This window comes from Salmo salar, chromosome 07 (assembly GCF_965601325.2).
Source record: "Salmo salar chromosome 07, fSalSal1, whole genome shotgun sequence".
Classification (NCBI taxonomy): domain Eukaryota; kingdom Metazoa; phylum Chordata; class Actinopteri; order Salmoniformes; family Salmonidae; genus Salmo; species Salmo salar.
The window spans coordinates 58,876,280-58,888,853 of NC_138297.1; the positions used below are offsets into that span (position 1 = coordinate 58,876,280).

At 42.0% G+C, this 12,574-nt stretch overlaps 1 protein-coding gene across 1 annotated transcript in view; it reads right to left on the reverse strand.

Annotated features, from left to right (window-relative positions):
• Positions 1 to 12,574, reverse strand: part of LOC106576558 (uncharacterized) — a 101,040-nt gene that overhangs the window by 9,403 nt on the left and 79,063 nt on the right. Inside the window, exons 65-79 of the mRNA XM_045722260.2 lie at positions 10,273 to 10,335; positions 9,509 to 9,526; positions 9,189 to 9,227; positions 9,062 to 9,097; positions 8,828 to 8,959; positions 7,959 to 8,063; positions 7,498 to 7,704; positions 5,303 to 5,392; positions 4,864 to 4,908; positions 4,301 to 4,375; positions 3,128 to 3,217; positions 2,905 to 2,961; positions 2,678 to 2,731; positions 378 to 467; positions 155 to 211 (exon numbers count right to left, since the gene is read on the reverse strand). Coding sequence (XP_045578216.2) covers positions 155 to 211; positions 378 to 467; positions 2,678 to 2,731; positions 2,905 to 2,961; positions 3,128 to 3,217; positions 4,301 to 4,375; positions 4,864 to 4,908; positions 5,303 to 5,392; positions 7,498 to 7,704; positions 7,959 to 8,063; positions 8,828 to 8,959; positions 9,062 to 9,097; positions 9,189 to 9,227; positions 9,509 to 9,526; positions 10,273 to 10,335 — 1,158 coding nt within the window. The remainder of the gene's footprint in view (positions 1 to 154; positions 212 to 377; positions 468 to 2,677; positions 2,732 to 2,904; positions 2,962 to 3,127; positions 3,218 to 4,300; positions 4,376 to 4,863; positions 4,909 to 5,302; positions 5,393 to 7,497; positions 7,705 to 7,958; positions 8,064 to 8,827; positions 8,960 to 9,061; positions 9,098 to 9,188; positions 9,228 to 9,508; positions 9,527 to 10,272; positions 10,336 to 12,574) is intronic.

The following is a 12,574-nucleotide window of genomic DNA, read 5'->3' on the forward strand; positions in this document are numbered from 1 at the left end:
GTTTCAAGAACAATATATAATACAGCAAACACACACACACACACACGTCGCATATCCTTCTACCACTCAACTCAGAGCTGTCCATGGTGCTGGCTCTGCTTGACACAGTTTGCACTTTACAAAGTATCTCAGGAAAAGAGCTCCAGTTTCATACCTTTTCACTGTCACCCGGTGACTGGGATGGATATGGACCTAAAGTTGTCAGGCCACTCTAAGAAACATTGACATATAATCAGTAATGACCACTACTGGACAGAATGCTGTATGTACATTTCCTGGTTCAAAGGTCAAAATGAAAATGACATGTTTTACTATCCATTGTCTTTACTATCATTTTTCTATATCTAGAGATACAGTGGCAAAGAAAAAGTGTTCACCTCTTTGCTCATTCCATGTAGTGTGCTTTCTGTTGTGATTTCAAACTCCCCTTGATTTTCCACTGACAATAAGGGATCATCTGTGGAATCCTTTAACAAATATTAAGAAAAACTATGAAAAACATTCCATTCAAAAATATTTTTTGAACATCACAAAATAATGACAGCATTACTGGTGAGTGAGACAGTCATCTGAGTTCGACACGCAAACCACAATTAATAACAGGTGTGGTATGTCATCAATACACTGGCATATAATCAGAAACTAATCAATTCCTAGTAATTAATTATTTTCAGGGAAATGGGTGGGGACCCTAATCAACTGTATGACTTCCTCATTTTGTCTCTAGAGATGTACACATGCAAGGTCAACTACACACCCTCCTCATGAATGTGTGTGATGGACTCATTAATACATGTATTGGATCAGAGTAATAGAGTTTCAGCTACCTTCTTTTAACTCAGTAATCATTTGAGTTTGTAGAGTTTGAATTAGGAGAGTTTCCACACTACGCTGATCACTACCATAACACAATCAGGGCACTGCTATAAGACCCAAAGTATTGGTGTGGGTAATGGGTAGCCCAGTGAGCTAAAAGTGCCATTGGAAAAGTTCATTTTGGTTGCAGCTCTTGACATTACCATTCAGGCAAAGTTCAGAGTTCATGCCACAATGCATGCTAGGATACAGTATGTATGTCTTCCATTGTAAGTTGGCCCAGTTGTGTTAAATCTTTAAGTCAAATATACATTTAGTTTATTTAAGTCTTTAAATACATTTTTATCACGCAGGCCTAATAATTATTGTTTAAAATTGGAATTGTGGTACCTTTTGCACTGGTGAAATGTTCACAGTTGTTAGTCAGATGAAAACTCTCAATGTACGCAGTGATGACAAGTGCTCAGATCACTAAGATGGTTGGCCAATCATTATAATGACACTATCTGACTATTTATTCATGTTATTGAACACTGGGCAGGGCTTTCTTTTGGGAAAATCTATTCAACCAAGAAACACATAAAGAAGATAAGTTAGAAAATATAAATGATATCAATTACCTACAACCTTTGTATTGGAACGCCAATGATAATCACTGGATCAAAGCACTTTGCATCACATTCATACACCCACAGTCCAACGGAGGCATGCATGGACTGAAACACCATTAGTAAAGACGAATAGAAGTCTAGGTGTGTCCATTTACACCCCATATCCCCCAGGATGGTTAGTAAAGACGATTAGAAGTCTAGTTGTGTCCATTTACACTCCATATCCCTCAGGATGGTTAGTAAAGACGAATAGAAGTCTAGTTGTGTCCATTTACACCCCATATCCCTCAGGATGGTTAGTAAAGACGAATAGAAGTCTAGGTGTGTCCATTTACACCCCATATCCCTCAGGATGGTTAGTAAAGACGAATAGAAGTCTAGTTGAGTCCATTTACACTCCATATCCCTCAGGATGGTTAGTAAAGACGAATAGAAGTCTAGTTGTGTCCATTTACACCCCATATCCCTCAGGATGGTTAGTAAAGACGAATAGAAGTCTAGTTGTGTCCATTTACACCCCATATCCCTCAGGATGGTTAGTAAAGACGAATAGAAGTCTAGGTGTGTCCATTTACACCCCATATCCCTCAGGATGGTTAGTAAAGACGAATAGAAGTCTAGTTGTGTCCATTTACACTCCATATCCCTCAGGATGGTTAGTAAAGACGAAAAGAAGTCTAGTTGTGTCCATTTACACCCCATATCCCTCAGGATGGTTAGTAAAGACGAATAGAAGTCTAGGTGTGTCCATTTACACCCCATATCCCCCAGGATGGTTAGTAAAGACGAATAGAAGTCTAGGTGTGTCCATTTACACCCCATATCCCCCAGGATGGTTAGTAAAGACGATTAGAAGTCTAGTTGTGTCCATTTACACCCCATATCCGTCAGGATGGTTAGTAAAGACGATTAGAAGTCTAGTTGTGTCCATTTACACCCCATATCCCTCAGGATGGTTAGTAAAGACGAATAGAAGTCTAGGGGTGTCCATTTACACCCCATATCCCTCAGGATGGTTAGTAAAGACGAATACAAGTCTAGTTGTGTCCATTTACACCCCATATCCCTCAGGATCATGGTTAGTAAAGACGAATAGAAGTCTAGTTGTGTCCATTTACACCCCATATCCCTCAGGATCATGGTTAGTAAAGACGAATACAAGTCTAGTGGTCTCTATTTACACCCCATATCCCTCAGGATCATGGTTAGTAAAGTGTCAGGTAGAATCTTGCAGTCAGTCATAGACTTACCTTCTCTGTTTCTTCCGTTGTGCTGGGAAGGATAGGTGTGATGAAGTCCCCCTGCTTTGGAACAAAATGTAGCATGTTTCAAGAACAATATATAATACAGCAAACACACACACACACACGTCACATAGCCTTCTACCACTCAACTCAGAGCTGTCCATGGTGCTGGCTCTGCTTGACACAGTTTGCACTTTACAAAGTATCTCAGGAAAAGAGCTCCAGTTTCATACCTTTTCACTGTCACCCGGTGACTGGGATGGATATGGACCTAAAGTTGTCAGGCCACTCTAAGAAACATTGACATATAATCAGTAATGACCACTATTGGACAGAATTCTGTATGTACATTTCCTGGTTCAAAGGTCAAAATGAAAATGACATGTTTTACTATCCGTTGTCTTTACTATCATTTTTCTATATCTAGAGATACAGTGGCAAAGAAAAAGTGTTCACCTCTTTGCTCATTCCATGTAGTGTGCTTTCTGTTGTGATTTCAAACTCCCCTTGATTTTCCACTGACAATAAGGGATCATCTGTGGAATCCTTTAACAAATATTAAGAAAAACTATGAAAAACATTCCATTCAAAAATATTTTTTGAACATCACAAAATAATGACAGCATTACTGGTGAGTGAGACAGTCATCTGAGTTCGACACGCAAACCACAATTAATAACAGGTGTGGTATGTCATCAATACACTGGCATATAATCAGAAACTAATGAATTCCTAGTAATTAATTATTTTCAGGGAAATGGGTGGGGGACCCTAATCAACTGTATGACTTCCTCATTTTGTCTCTAGAGATGTACACATGCAAGGTCAACTACACACCCTCCTCATGAATGTGTGTGATGGACTCATTAATACATGTATTGCATCAGAGTAATAGAGTTTCAGCTACCTTCTTTTAACTCAGTAATCATTTTTCGTTTGGAGAGTTTCCACACTATGCTGATCACTACCATAACACAATCAGGGCACTGCTATAAGACTCAAAGTATTGGTGTGGGTAATTTTATTCGCTATTTTACCAGGAAAGTTGACTGAGAACACATTCTCATTTACAGCAACGACCTGGGGAATAGTTTCAGGGGAGAGAAGGGGGATGAATGAGCCAATTGTGAGCTGGGGATGATTAGGTGACCATGATGGTATGAGGGACAGATTGGGAATTTAGCCAGGACACTGGGGTTAACACCCCTACACTTACGATAAGTGCCATTGGATCTTTAATGACCTCAGAGAGTCAGGACACCCGTTTAACGTCCCATCCGAAAGACAGCACCCTACACAGGGCAGTGTCCCCAATCACTGCCCTGGGGCATTGGGGTATTTTTTAGACCAGAGGAAAGAGTGCCTCCTACTGGCCCTCCAACACCACTTCCAGCAGCATCTGGTCTCCCATCCAGGGACTGACCAGGACCAACCCTGCTTAGCTTCAGAAGCAAGCCGGCAGTGGGATGCAGGGTGGTACGCTGCTGGCTAATGGGCAGCCCTATGAGGTAAATGTGTAATTCCAACCCTGATACCTGAGGTGACGTCATAGGGTGTACACCCACAGAATTAATACTGTAGTTAGGATTAATAATATGTACCAATCAAATAATTAGGAATGTTACTCACCTCATATTCATAACTGTACTCTTCCCCATCGTATAATTCCTCCTCCTCCGCTTCCTCCTCCTCCTCCGTACTCGTCTTTAGAGAGGAGAGAAAAAGCTGAGTCCCATATGTAAATGGGATCAAGAGGAGATATCTTTCATAAACATGTCTATCATAATCATGTATTTGACGCAAAGCAGCAAAGAGAGAGTACAGGACATGACTTACAAGTCTTAAACAATAAGGACAAAACAAAAAAGCAAGTTAGGAGAAAAAAATGCATGCTTTTAGCCATTTTAAAATGTCTGTTATAATGATTTAATAGCTTTTATTGGTCAAGTTAGGCACAGCAAGTACAGTTTAATAAGGTTAGTTTTAACTTAGGTTTAGAATTCGATAAAAGTTATGTTTGCTGAGAAAGAAATGATAGTAATTATTTTCTCACTGTCATTTGAAGTAGTTGAGGTTAAAACAGGTTAAGGGTGACATGCTTAGCAACAGACTGTAACAACGTAAATGTTAGACATGTTTAGTTTGGGCGTTTATATGGTTATTTTGACTACATCTTTAGTTGGGGCGTTTACCAGGCGTTCTCTTTGCCTCTTATGTCGTCCTTTCTGTCCCTTGCCCTGGTTCAGAATTTCACAGTTAAAAGTTGTAATGCTTTATAGGAAATACAGATCTAACATGTCGTAGTAGTTATGGTCAAAGATATTTATATCTGTGTCATGGCCTGATTAATGGGAGAGAAAATGATCGCCCAAAAAATATGTACATTTTAGAAAATGTTAAAGGGTAAGTTTACATATTTTCTTTTACAGTATCTATTTAGACCTATTTAAATATAACATTTGTTTGTATAGTCATGAATACAAATAGGTTGTGAACAACTTAAATTTAATTGCATAATTTATGTCCAAATTCAAATTACACTCTTTTCTCAAATTTTGAAATTGATTTGAATGCAACAAGGTTGTGTTTATCAAATGTATAAAAAACAGGATCTATTTGTAGTGACATCACCTTCCGTTCTCGACTCTTCTTTTTCTTCAAGGAGTCTTCCCCACTGAGGAGAACAGTTTCTACTATTGCCCCTGGTACCTCAGAGACCCTCTAACACACACACACACACACACACACACACACACACACACACACACACACACACACACACACACACACACACACACACACACACACACACACACACACACACACACACACACACACAGAGAGAGAGATCTTGTACTATTCATAGTTCACTTTTAAAAGTCAATTTGACAGCCCCTGTTTGGCTGAGGGTTTTCAGTAGAGACAGTGTTTGGCTGAGGGTTTTCAGTAGAGACAGTGTTTGGCTGAGGATTTTCAGTAGAGACAGTGTTTGGTTGAGGGTTTTCAGTAGAGACAGTGTTTGGCTGAGGGTTTTCAGTAGAGACAGTGTTTGGTTGAGGGTTTTCAGTAGAGACAGTGTTTGGTTGAGGGTTTTCAGTAGAGACAGTGTTTGGCTGAGGATTTTCAGTAGAGACAGTGTTTGGTTGAGGGTTTTCAGTAGAGACAGTGTTTGGTTGAGGGTTTTCAGTAGAGACAGTGTTTGGTTGAGGGTTTTCAGTAGAGACAGTGTTTGGTTGAGGGTTTTCAGTAGAGACAGTGTTTGGCTGAGGGTTTTCAATAGAGACAGTGTTTGGCTGAGGGTTTTCAGTAGAGACAGTGTTTGGTTGAGGGTTTTCAGTAGAGACAGTGTTTGGTTGAGGGTTTTCAATAGAGACAGTGTTTGGCTGAGGGTTTTCAATAGAGACAGTGTTTGGCTGAGGGTTTTCAGTAGAGACAGTGTTTGGTTGAGGGTTTTCAGTAGAGACAGTGTTTGTTTGAGGGTTTTCAGTAGAGACAGTGTTTGGTTGAGGGTTTTCAGTAGAGACAGTGTTTGGCTGAGGGTTTTCAGTAGAGGCAGTGTTTGGTTGAGGGTTTTCAGTAGAGACAGTGTTTGGTTGAGGGTTTTCAGTAGAGACAGTGTTTGGTTGAGGGTTTTCAGTAGAGACAGTGTTTGGTTGAGGGTTTTCAGTAGAGACAGTGTTTGGTTGAGGGTTTTCAATAGAGACAGTGTTTGGTTGAGGGTTTTCAGTAGAGACAGTGTTTGGCTGAGGGTTTTCAGTAGAGACAGTGTTTGGTTGAGGGTTTTCAGTAGAGACAGTGTTTGGTTGAGGGTTTTCAGTAGAGACAGTGTTTGGCTGAGGATTTTCAGTAGAGACAGTGTTTGGTGGAGGGTTTTCAGTAGAGACAGTGTTTGGTTGAGGGTTTTCAGTAGAGACAGTGTTTGGCTGAGGGTTTTCAGTAGAGACAGTGTTTGGCTGAGGGTTTTCAATAGAGACAGTGTTTGGCTGAGGGTTTTCAGTAGAGACAGTGTTTGGTTGAGGGTTTTCAATAGAGACAGTGTTTGGCTGAGGGTTTTCAATAGAGACAGTGTTTGGCTGAGGGTTTTCAGTAGAGACAGTGTTTGGTTGAGGGTTTTCAGTAGAGACAGTGTTTGGTTGAGGGTTTTCAGTAGAGACAGTGTTTGGTTGAGGGTTTTCAGTAGAGACAGTGTTTGGCTGAGGGTTTTCAGTAGAGGCAGTGTTTGGTTGAGGGTTTTCAGTAGAGACAGTGTTTGGTTGAGGGTTTTCAGTAGAGACAGTGTTTGGTTGAGGGTTTTCAGTAGAGACAGTGTTTGGTTGAGGGTTTTCAGTAGAGACAGTGTTTGGTTGAGGGTTTTCGGTAGAGACAGTGTTTGGTTGAGGGTTTTCAGTAGAGACAGTGTTTGGTTGAGGGTTTTCAGTAGAGACAATGTTTGGTTGAGGGTTTTCAGTAGAGACAGTGTTTGGTTGAGGGTTTTCAGTAGAGACAGTATTTGGCTGAGGGTTTTCAGTAGAGGCAGTGTTTGGTTGAGGGTTCTCAGTAGAGACAGTGTTTGGTTGAGGGTTTTCAGTAGAGACAGTGTTTGGTTGAGGGTTTTCAGTAGAGACAGTGTTTGGTTGAGGGTTTTCAGTAGAGACAGTGTTTGGTTGAGGGTTTTCGGTAGAGACAGTGTTTGGTTGAGGGTTTTCAGTAGAGACAGTGTTTGGTTGAGGGTTTTCAGTAGAGACAGTGTTTGGTTGAGGGTTTTCAGTAGAGACAGTGTTTGGTTGAGGGTTTTCAGTAGAGACAGTGTTTGGTTGTGGGGTTTGAGTAGAAGAGGTACCCCTTACCTCTTCAGACGTAGTGTTGTTAAATGTTGAGTTTGATAAAGTCAACTTGGGCGAGGGAGCTTCACTGAAGTCCTCGTCCACTGTCAGTGTCCCCTCTGTCCCCTTAGAGGTGCTCTCTATCCTCCCCACGTCTTGGACCCCTTTAAGACCATTAAGAGTGGTGAGGCTCCAGAATGTGGGGTCCTCTGCCGTTTCATCCAAAGCATCCTTCATGAGATAGAGAACTGGATGAATAACTACATACTGTAGTACAACAGTTTATCTGTTCGGATACATAATTAGACTGGGCTTTACAATATGGGTTGATTTCTGGGATACAGATAAAGACTAGTCCTGGACTAAAAACAATGCTCAATTGAGAATCTCCATAGAACTAGCTTTTGTTGTGTTAGGGTTAGGCTTAATATGTGTGAGGGAAAGCGTTTCCTATGTCATGTAGCATGTTTGGAGTGGATACTTACAGAGTTAGGTTCTGGTAGCTGTCTGTCTAGGTCAGAATCAACTGCCTCCTCTATGGTGTCCATCTCTGTCAGAGGCTCCTTGGAGATCTCATACTTTACAGTTCTCTGTTCAAAACACACACTCATGAGTCCAGCACTAACACACTCATGAGTCCAGCACTAACACACTCATGAGTCCAACACTAACACACTCATGAGTCCAGCACTAACACACTCATGAGTCCAGCACTAACACACTCATGAGTCCAGCACTAACACACTCATGAGTCCAACACTAACACACTCATGAGTCCAGCACTAACACACTCATGAGTCCATACACTAACACACTCATGAGTCCAGCACTAACACACTCATGAGTCATACACTAACACACTCATGAGTCATACATTAACACACTCATGAGTCATACACTAACACACTCATGAGTCCAGCACTAACACACTCATGAGTCCAGCACTAACACACTCATGAGTCATACACTAACACACTCATGAGTCATACACTAACACACTCATGAGTCATACACTAACACACTCATGAGTCATACACTAACACACTCATGAGTCCAGCACTAACACACTCATGAGTCCAGCACTAACACACTCATGAGTCCAGCACTAACACACTCATGAGTCCAGCACTAACACACTCATGAGTCTAGCACTAACTAAGAGTTCTGACACCAGGCTTGTTTGTCACCAGGGTTATGGTAAATTACATTTCAATTCAGTCAATTCAGAAAGAGAATTGACATTCCAATTCCAATTTTCCTCATTGAACTTCTCCCAGGAATAACCCACTAAATGACCAGGCATGTCCCCTGGTGTGATTAGGGATGAAGAGATATGCATGGACTGTGTACATACTGTGTAGTCAGTGATAATGTTGGAGCTGTGTTTCTCCTTCTCATTGACTCTCCTAGAGGTGGTTAGCTCCTGCAGAAGCTCCTCCATGCCGTCCTGCAGCAGCCTGTCAATCAGTGCCTTCAGCAAGGGCAGCTGGGAAACAGAGTCTTTCTTAATGAGACAGCCACCTTGGGCAGTGAAATGAAAAACTCTTTGAACTACAAAACTGTTTGGGATTCGGAGTCAAGAGCTTACCCTTATGCCATAGTCTTCAAACATGACTTCAATGTTCTGGGAAGGAGAAAAAAAAAAAAAAAGAATCCCATGATTTGTTGATTACCATGAAATGTATGTGCTGTTAATGTAGTTCTGAGATGTCTACCTTCATGTCTGCTGCTTCCCCTGGAAGACCAGCGTCACCCTGAGGAACAGGAGGATGACAGGTCAACACAATGTCATTTCCAAAGTCCTCACTTATTTCATTTCACTGATTGGATGTGTGAAACAATATTTGGTAACACTTTATAATACATTTCATGAATAAGCATGAATAAATCATTATTCTTTACTGAGAACACATTACTTTCTTTCCTTTCAATCCGCTCTCTCCTTGCTCTCCCTGAACATATAAAGTAGACATTTAAATTCCACATCAGTTATATCTTCACTCATCAATAAAGTCATGTCAGCAATATCTCTTACCTTCATCCCTGGTGGACCCTTAACACAGAGACAGAGGAGCAGAGAGGGAAACATGCATTCAGAATGCATATCAAACACATTCCAACATACAAGCCTAAAGCTAAGCCCAGCTAGCCACTATTGGATCATATCAACTCATATAAATCACATGTCCTATATAGGATCATATGTAATCAATCAATCAATACACCATCCATCCATCCATCCATCCACAAACCCACCAATCCATCCACCAACTCACCATTAATCCATCCACCAATCCACCAACCCACCATCCATCCATCCATCCACCAACCTACCAATAATCCATCCATCCACCAACCCACCATTCATTCATCCATCCATCCACCAACCCACCAATCAATCCATCCATCCATCAACCCACCATTCATCCATCCATCCACCAACCCACCATCCATCCATCCACCAACCCACCATCAATCCATCCACCAACCCACCAATCCCTCCAACCTCAAATCTACCGATCCACCAATCCATCCACCAATCCATCCATCCATCCATCAACCCACCACCATCCATCCATCCACCAACCCACCAATCCATCCATCCACCAATCCACCCATCCATCCACCAATCCACCCACCAATCCAGCAATCCATCCAGCAATCCATCCATGTCAATCAATCAACATATACAGTATACACATCTTGCCAGGTCGTTGTTGGGTGTAGATGCTGCAGCTGACTATGCCCATTAGATTCATTCATAGATAGAACCATGCAGAGTTTGAACATTGTTCTTACTTTAGCCCCAGGAGGTCCCATTGGCAAAGGGAATGCCTGTCGCATCTCTTCAAGGGTGGCACCCTGGGAACATTCATCAACAATACAGTCAGAGGCTATGAAAAGCCAACTGAAAAGCCAATTTACTCCTGAGGTACTGACCTGTTGCACCCTCTACAAGCACTGTGATTATTATTTGACCCTGCTGGTCATCTATGAACGTTTGAACATCTTGAAGAACAATCTGGCCTTAAATGGCCATGTGCTCTTATAATCTCCACCCTGCACAGCCAGAAGAGGACTGGCCACCCCTCAGAGCCTGGTTCCTTTCTAGGTTTCTTCCTAGGTTCCTGCCTTTCTAGGGAGTTTTTCCTAGCCACCGTACTTCTACATCTGCATTGCTTGCTGTTTAGGGCTTTAGGCTGGGTTTCTGTATAAGCACTTTGTGACATCTACTGATGTAAAAAGAGCTTTATAAATACATTTGATTGATTGAGGCAAATATGGTTAAAATATCTAATGCCATTATCACATCCTATTTAACAGTACTGCAGGAAGTAATTTTCAAGATGTATGACATTCTATTCATGAAAATCTTTTCATTGCTTTGGTTCTCTCTGAGAGAAGGCCATAAGACCTGGTTTCAAATATTATTTGAAATAATTAAAAATACTGAATCTGTGTTTGACTGAGCAGGTCTGGCTTAGTGGACAAATAGAATAGTCGCAAAACGGTAATCCTCAATCATCTGGTACTCCAGGCAGACTAGAGCAAAAGCTCAAAGTATTTGAAATATTTCAAATAGTATTTGAACCCAGGTCTGGAGGCCTGGGTCCCCAAATATATGCCTTATAAATAATTTGTACACAGCAAAATGACAACAAGAATCCCAAACAGATATAGTAATTGACAAATACAGAATAATTTCAAACTTTACACAGGGATATGATTGCATATGCCTCTATTTATGCGTAGGAATACTTGGGAACAGATTTCATAAATAAAAAATTACTTTGAGCTCATTTCCTGGGGATTTTATGTCCAAAAACCAAAATTATAAATACATATATATTTTTATTAATAAAAAACCAAAACCAGTAACAAAATAATATATATATATACTGCTCAAAAAAATAAAGGGAACACTTAAACAACACATCCTAGATCTGAATGAAAGAAATAATCTTATTAAATACTTTTTTCTTTACATAGTTGAATGTGCTGACAACAAAATCACACAAAAATTATCAATGAAAATCCAATTTATCAACCCATGAAGGTCTGGATTTGGAGTCACACTCAAAATGAAAGTGGAAAACCACACTACAGGCTGATCCAACTTTGATGTAATGTCCTTAAAACAAGTGAAAATGAGGCTCAGTAGTGTGTGTGGCCTCCACGTGCCTGTATGACCTCCCTACAATGCCTGGGCATGCTCCTGATGAGGTGGCGGATGGTCTCATGAGGGATCTCCTCCCAGACCTAGACTAAAGCATCCGCCAACTCCTGGACAGTCTGTGGTGCAACGTGGCGTTGGTGGATGGAGCGAGACATGATGTCCCAGATGTGGTCAATTGGATTCAGGTCTGGGGAACGGGCGGGCCAGTCCATAGCATCAATGCCTTCCTCTTGCAGGAACTGCTGACACACTCCAGCCACATGAGGTCTAGCATTGTCTTGCATTAGGAGGAACCCAGGGCCAACCGCACCAGCATATGGTCTCACAAGGGGTCTGAGGATCTCATTTCGGTACCTAATGGCAGTCAGGCTACCTCTGGCGAGCACATGGAGGGCTGTGCGGCCCCCCAAAGAAATGTCACCCCACACCATGACTGACCCACCGCCAAACCGGTCATGCTGGAGGATGTTGCAGGCAGCAGAACGTTCTCCACGGCATCTCCAGACTCTGTCATGTCTGTCACATGTGCTCAGTGTGAACCTGCTTTCATCTGTGAAGAGCACAGGGCGCCAGTGGCGAATTTGCCAATCTTGGTGTTCTCTGGCAAATGCCAAACGTCCTGCACGGTGTTGGGCTGTAAGCACAACCCCCACCTGTGGACGTCGGGCCCTCATACCACCCTCATGGAGTCTGTTTCTGACCGTTTGAGCAGACACATGCACATTTGTGGCCTGCTGGAGGTCATTTTGCAGGGCTCTGGCAGTGCTCCTCCTGCTCCTCCTTGCACAAAGGTGGAGGTAGCGGTCCTGCTGCTGGATTGTTGCCCTCCTACGACCTCCTCCACGTCTCCTGATGTACTGGCCTGTCTCCTGGTAGCGCCTCCATGCTCTGGACACTACGCTGACAGACACAGCAAACCTTCTT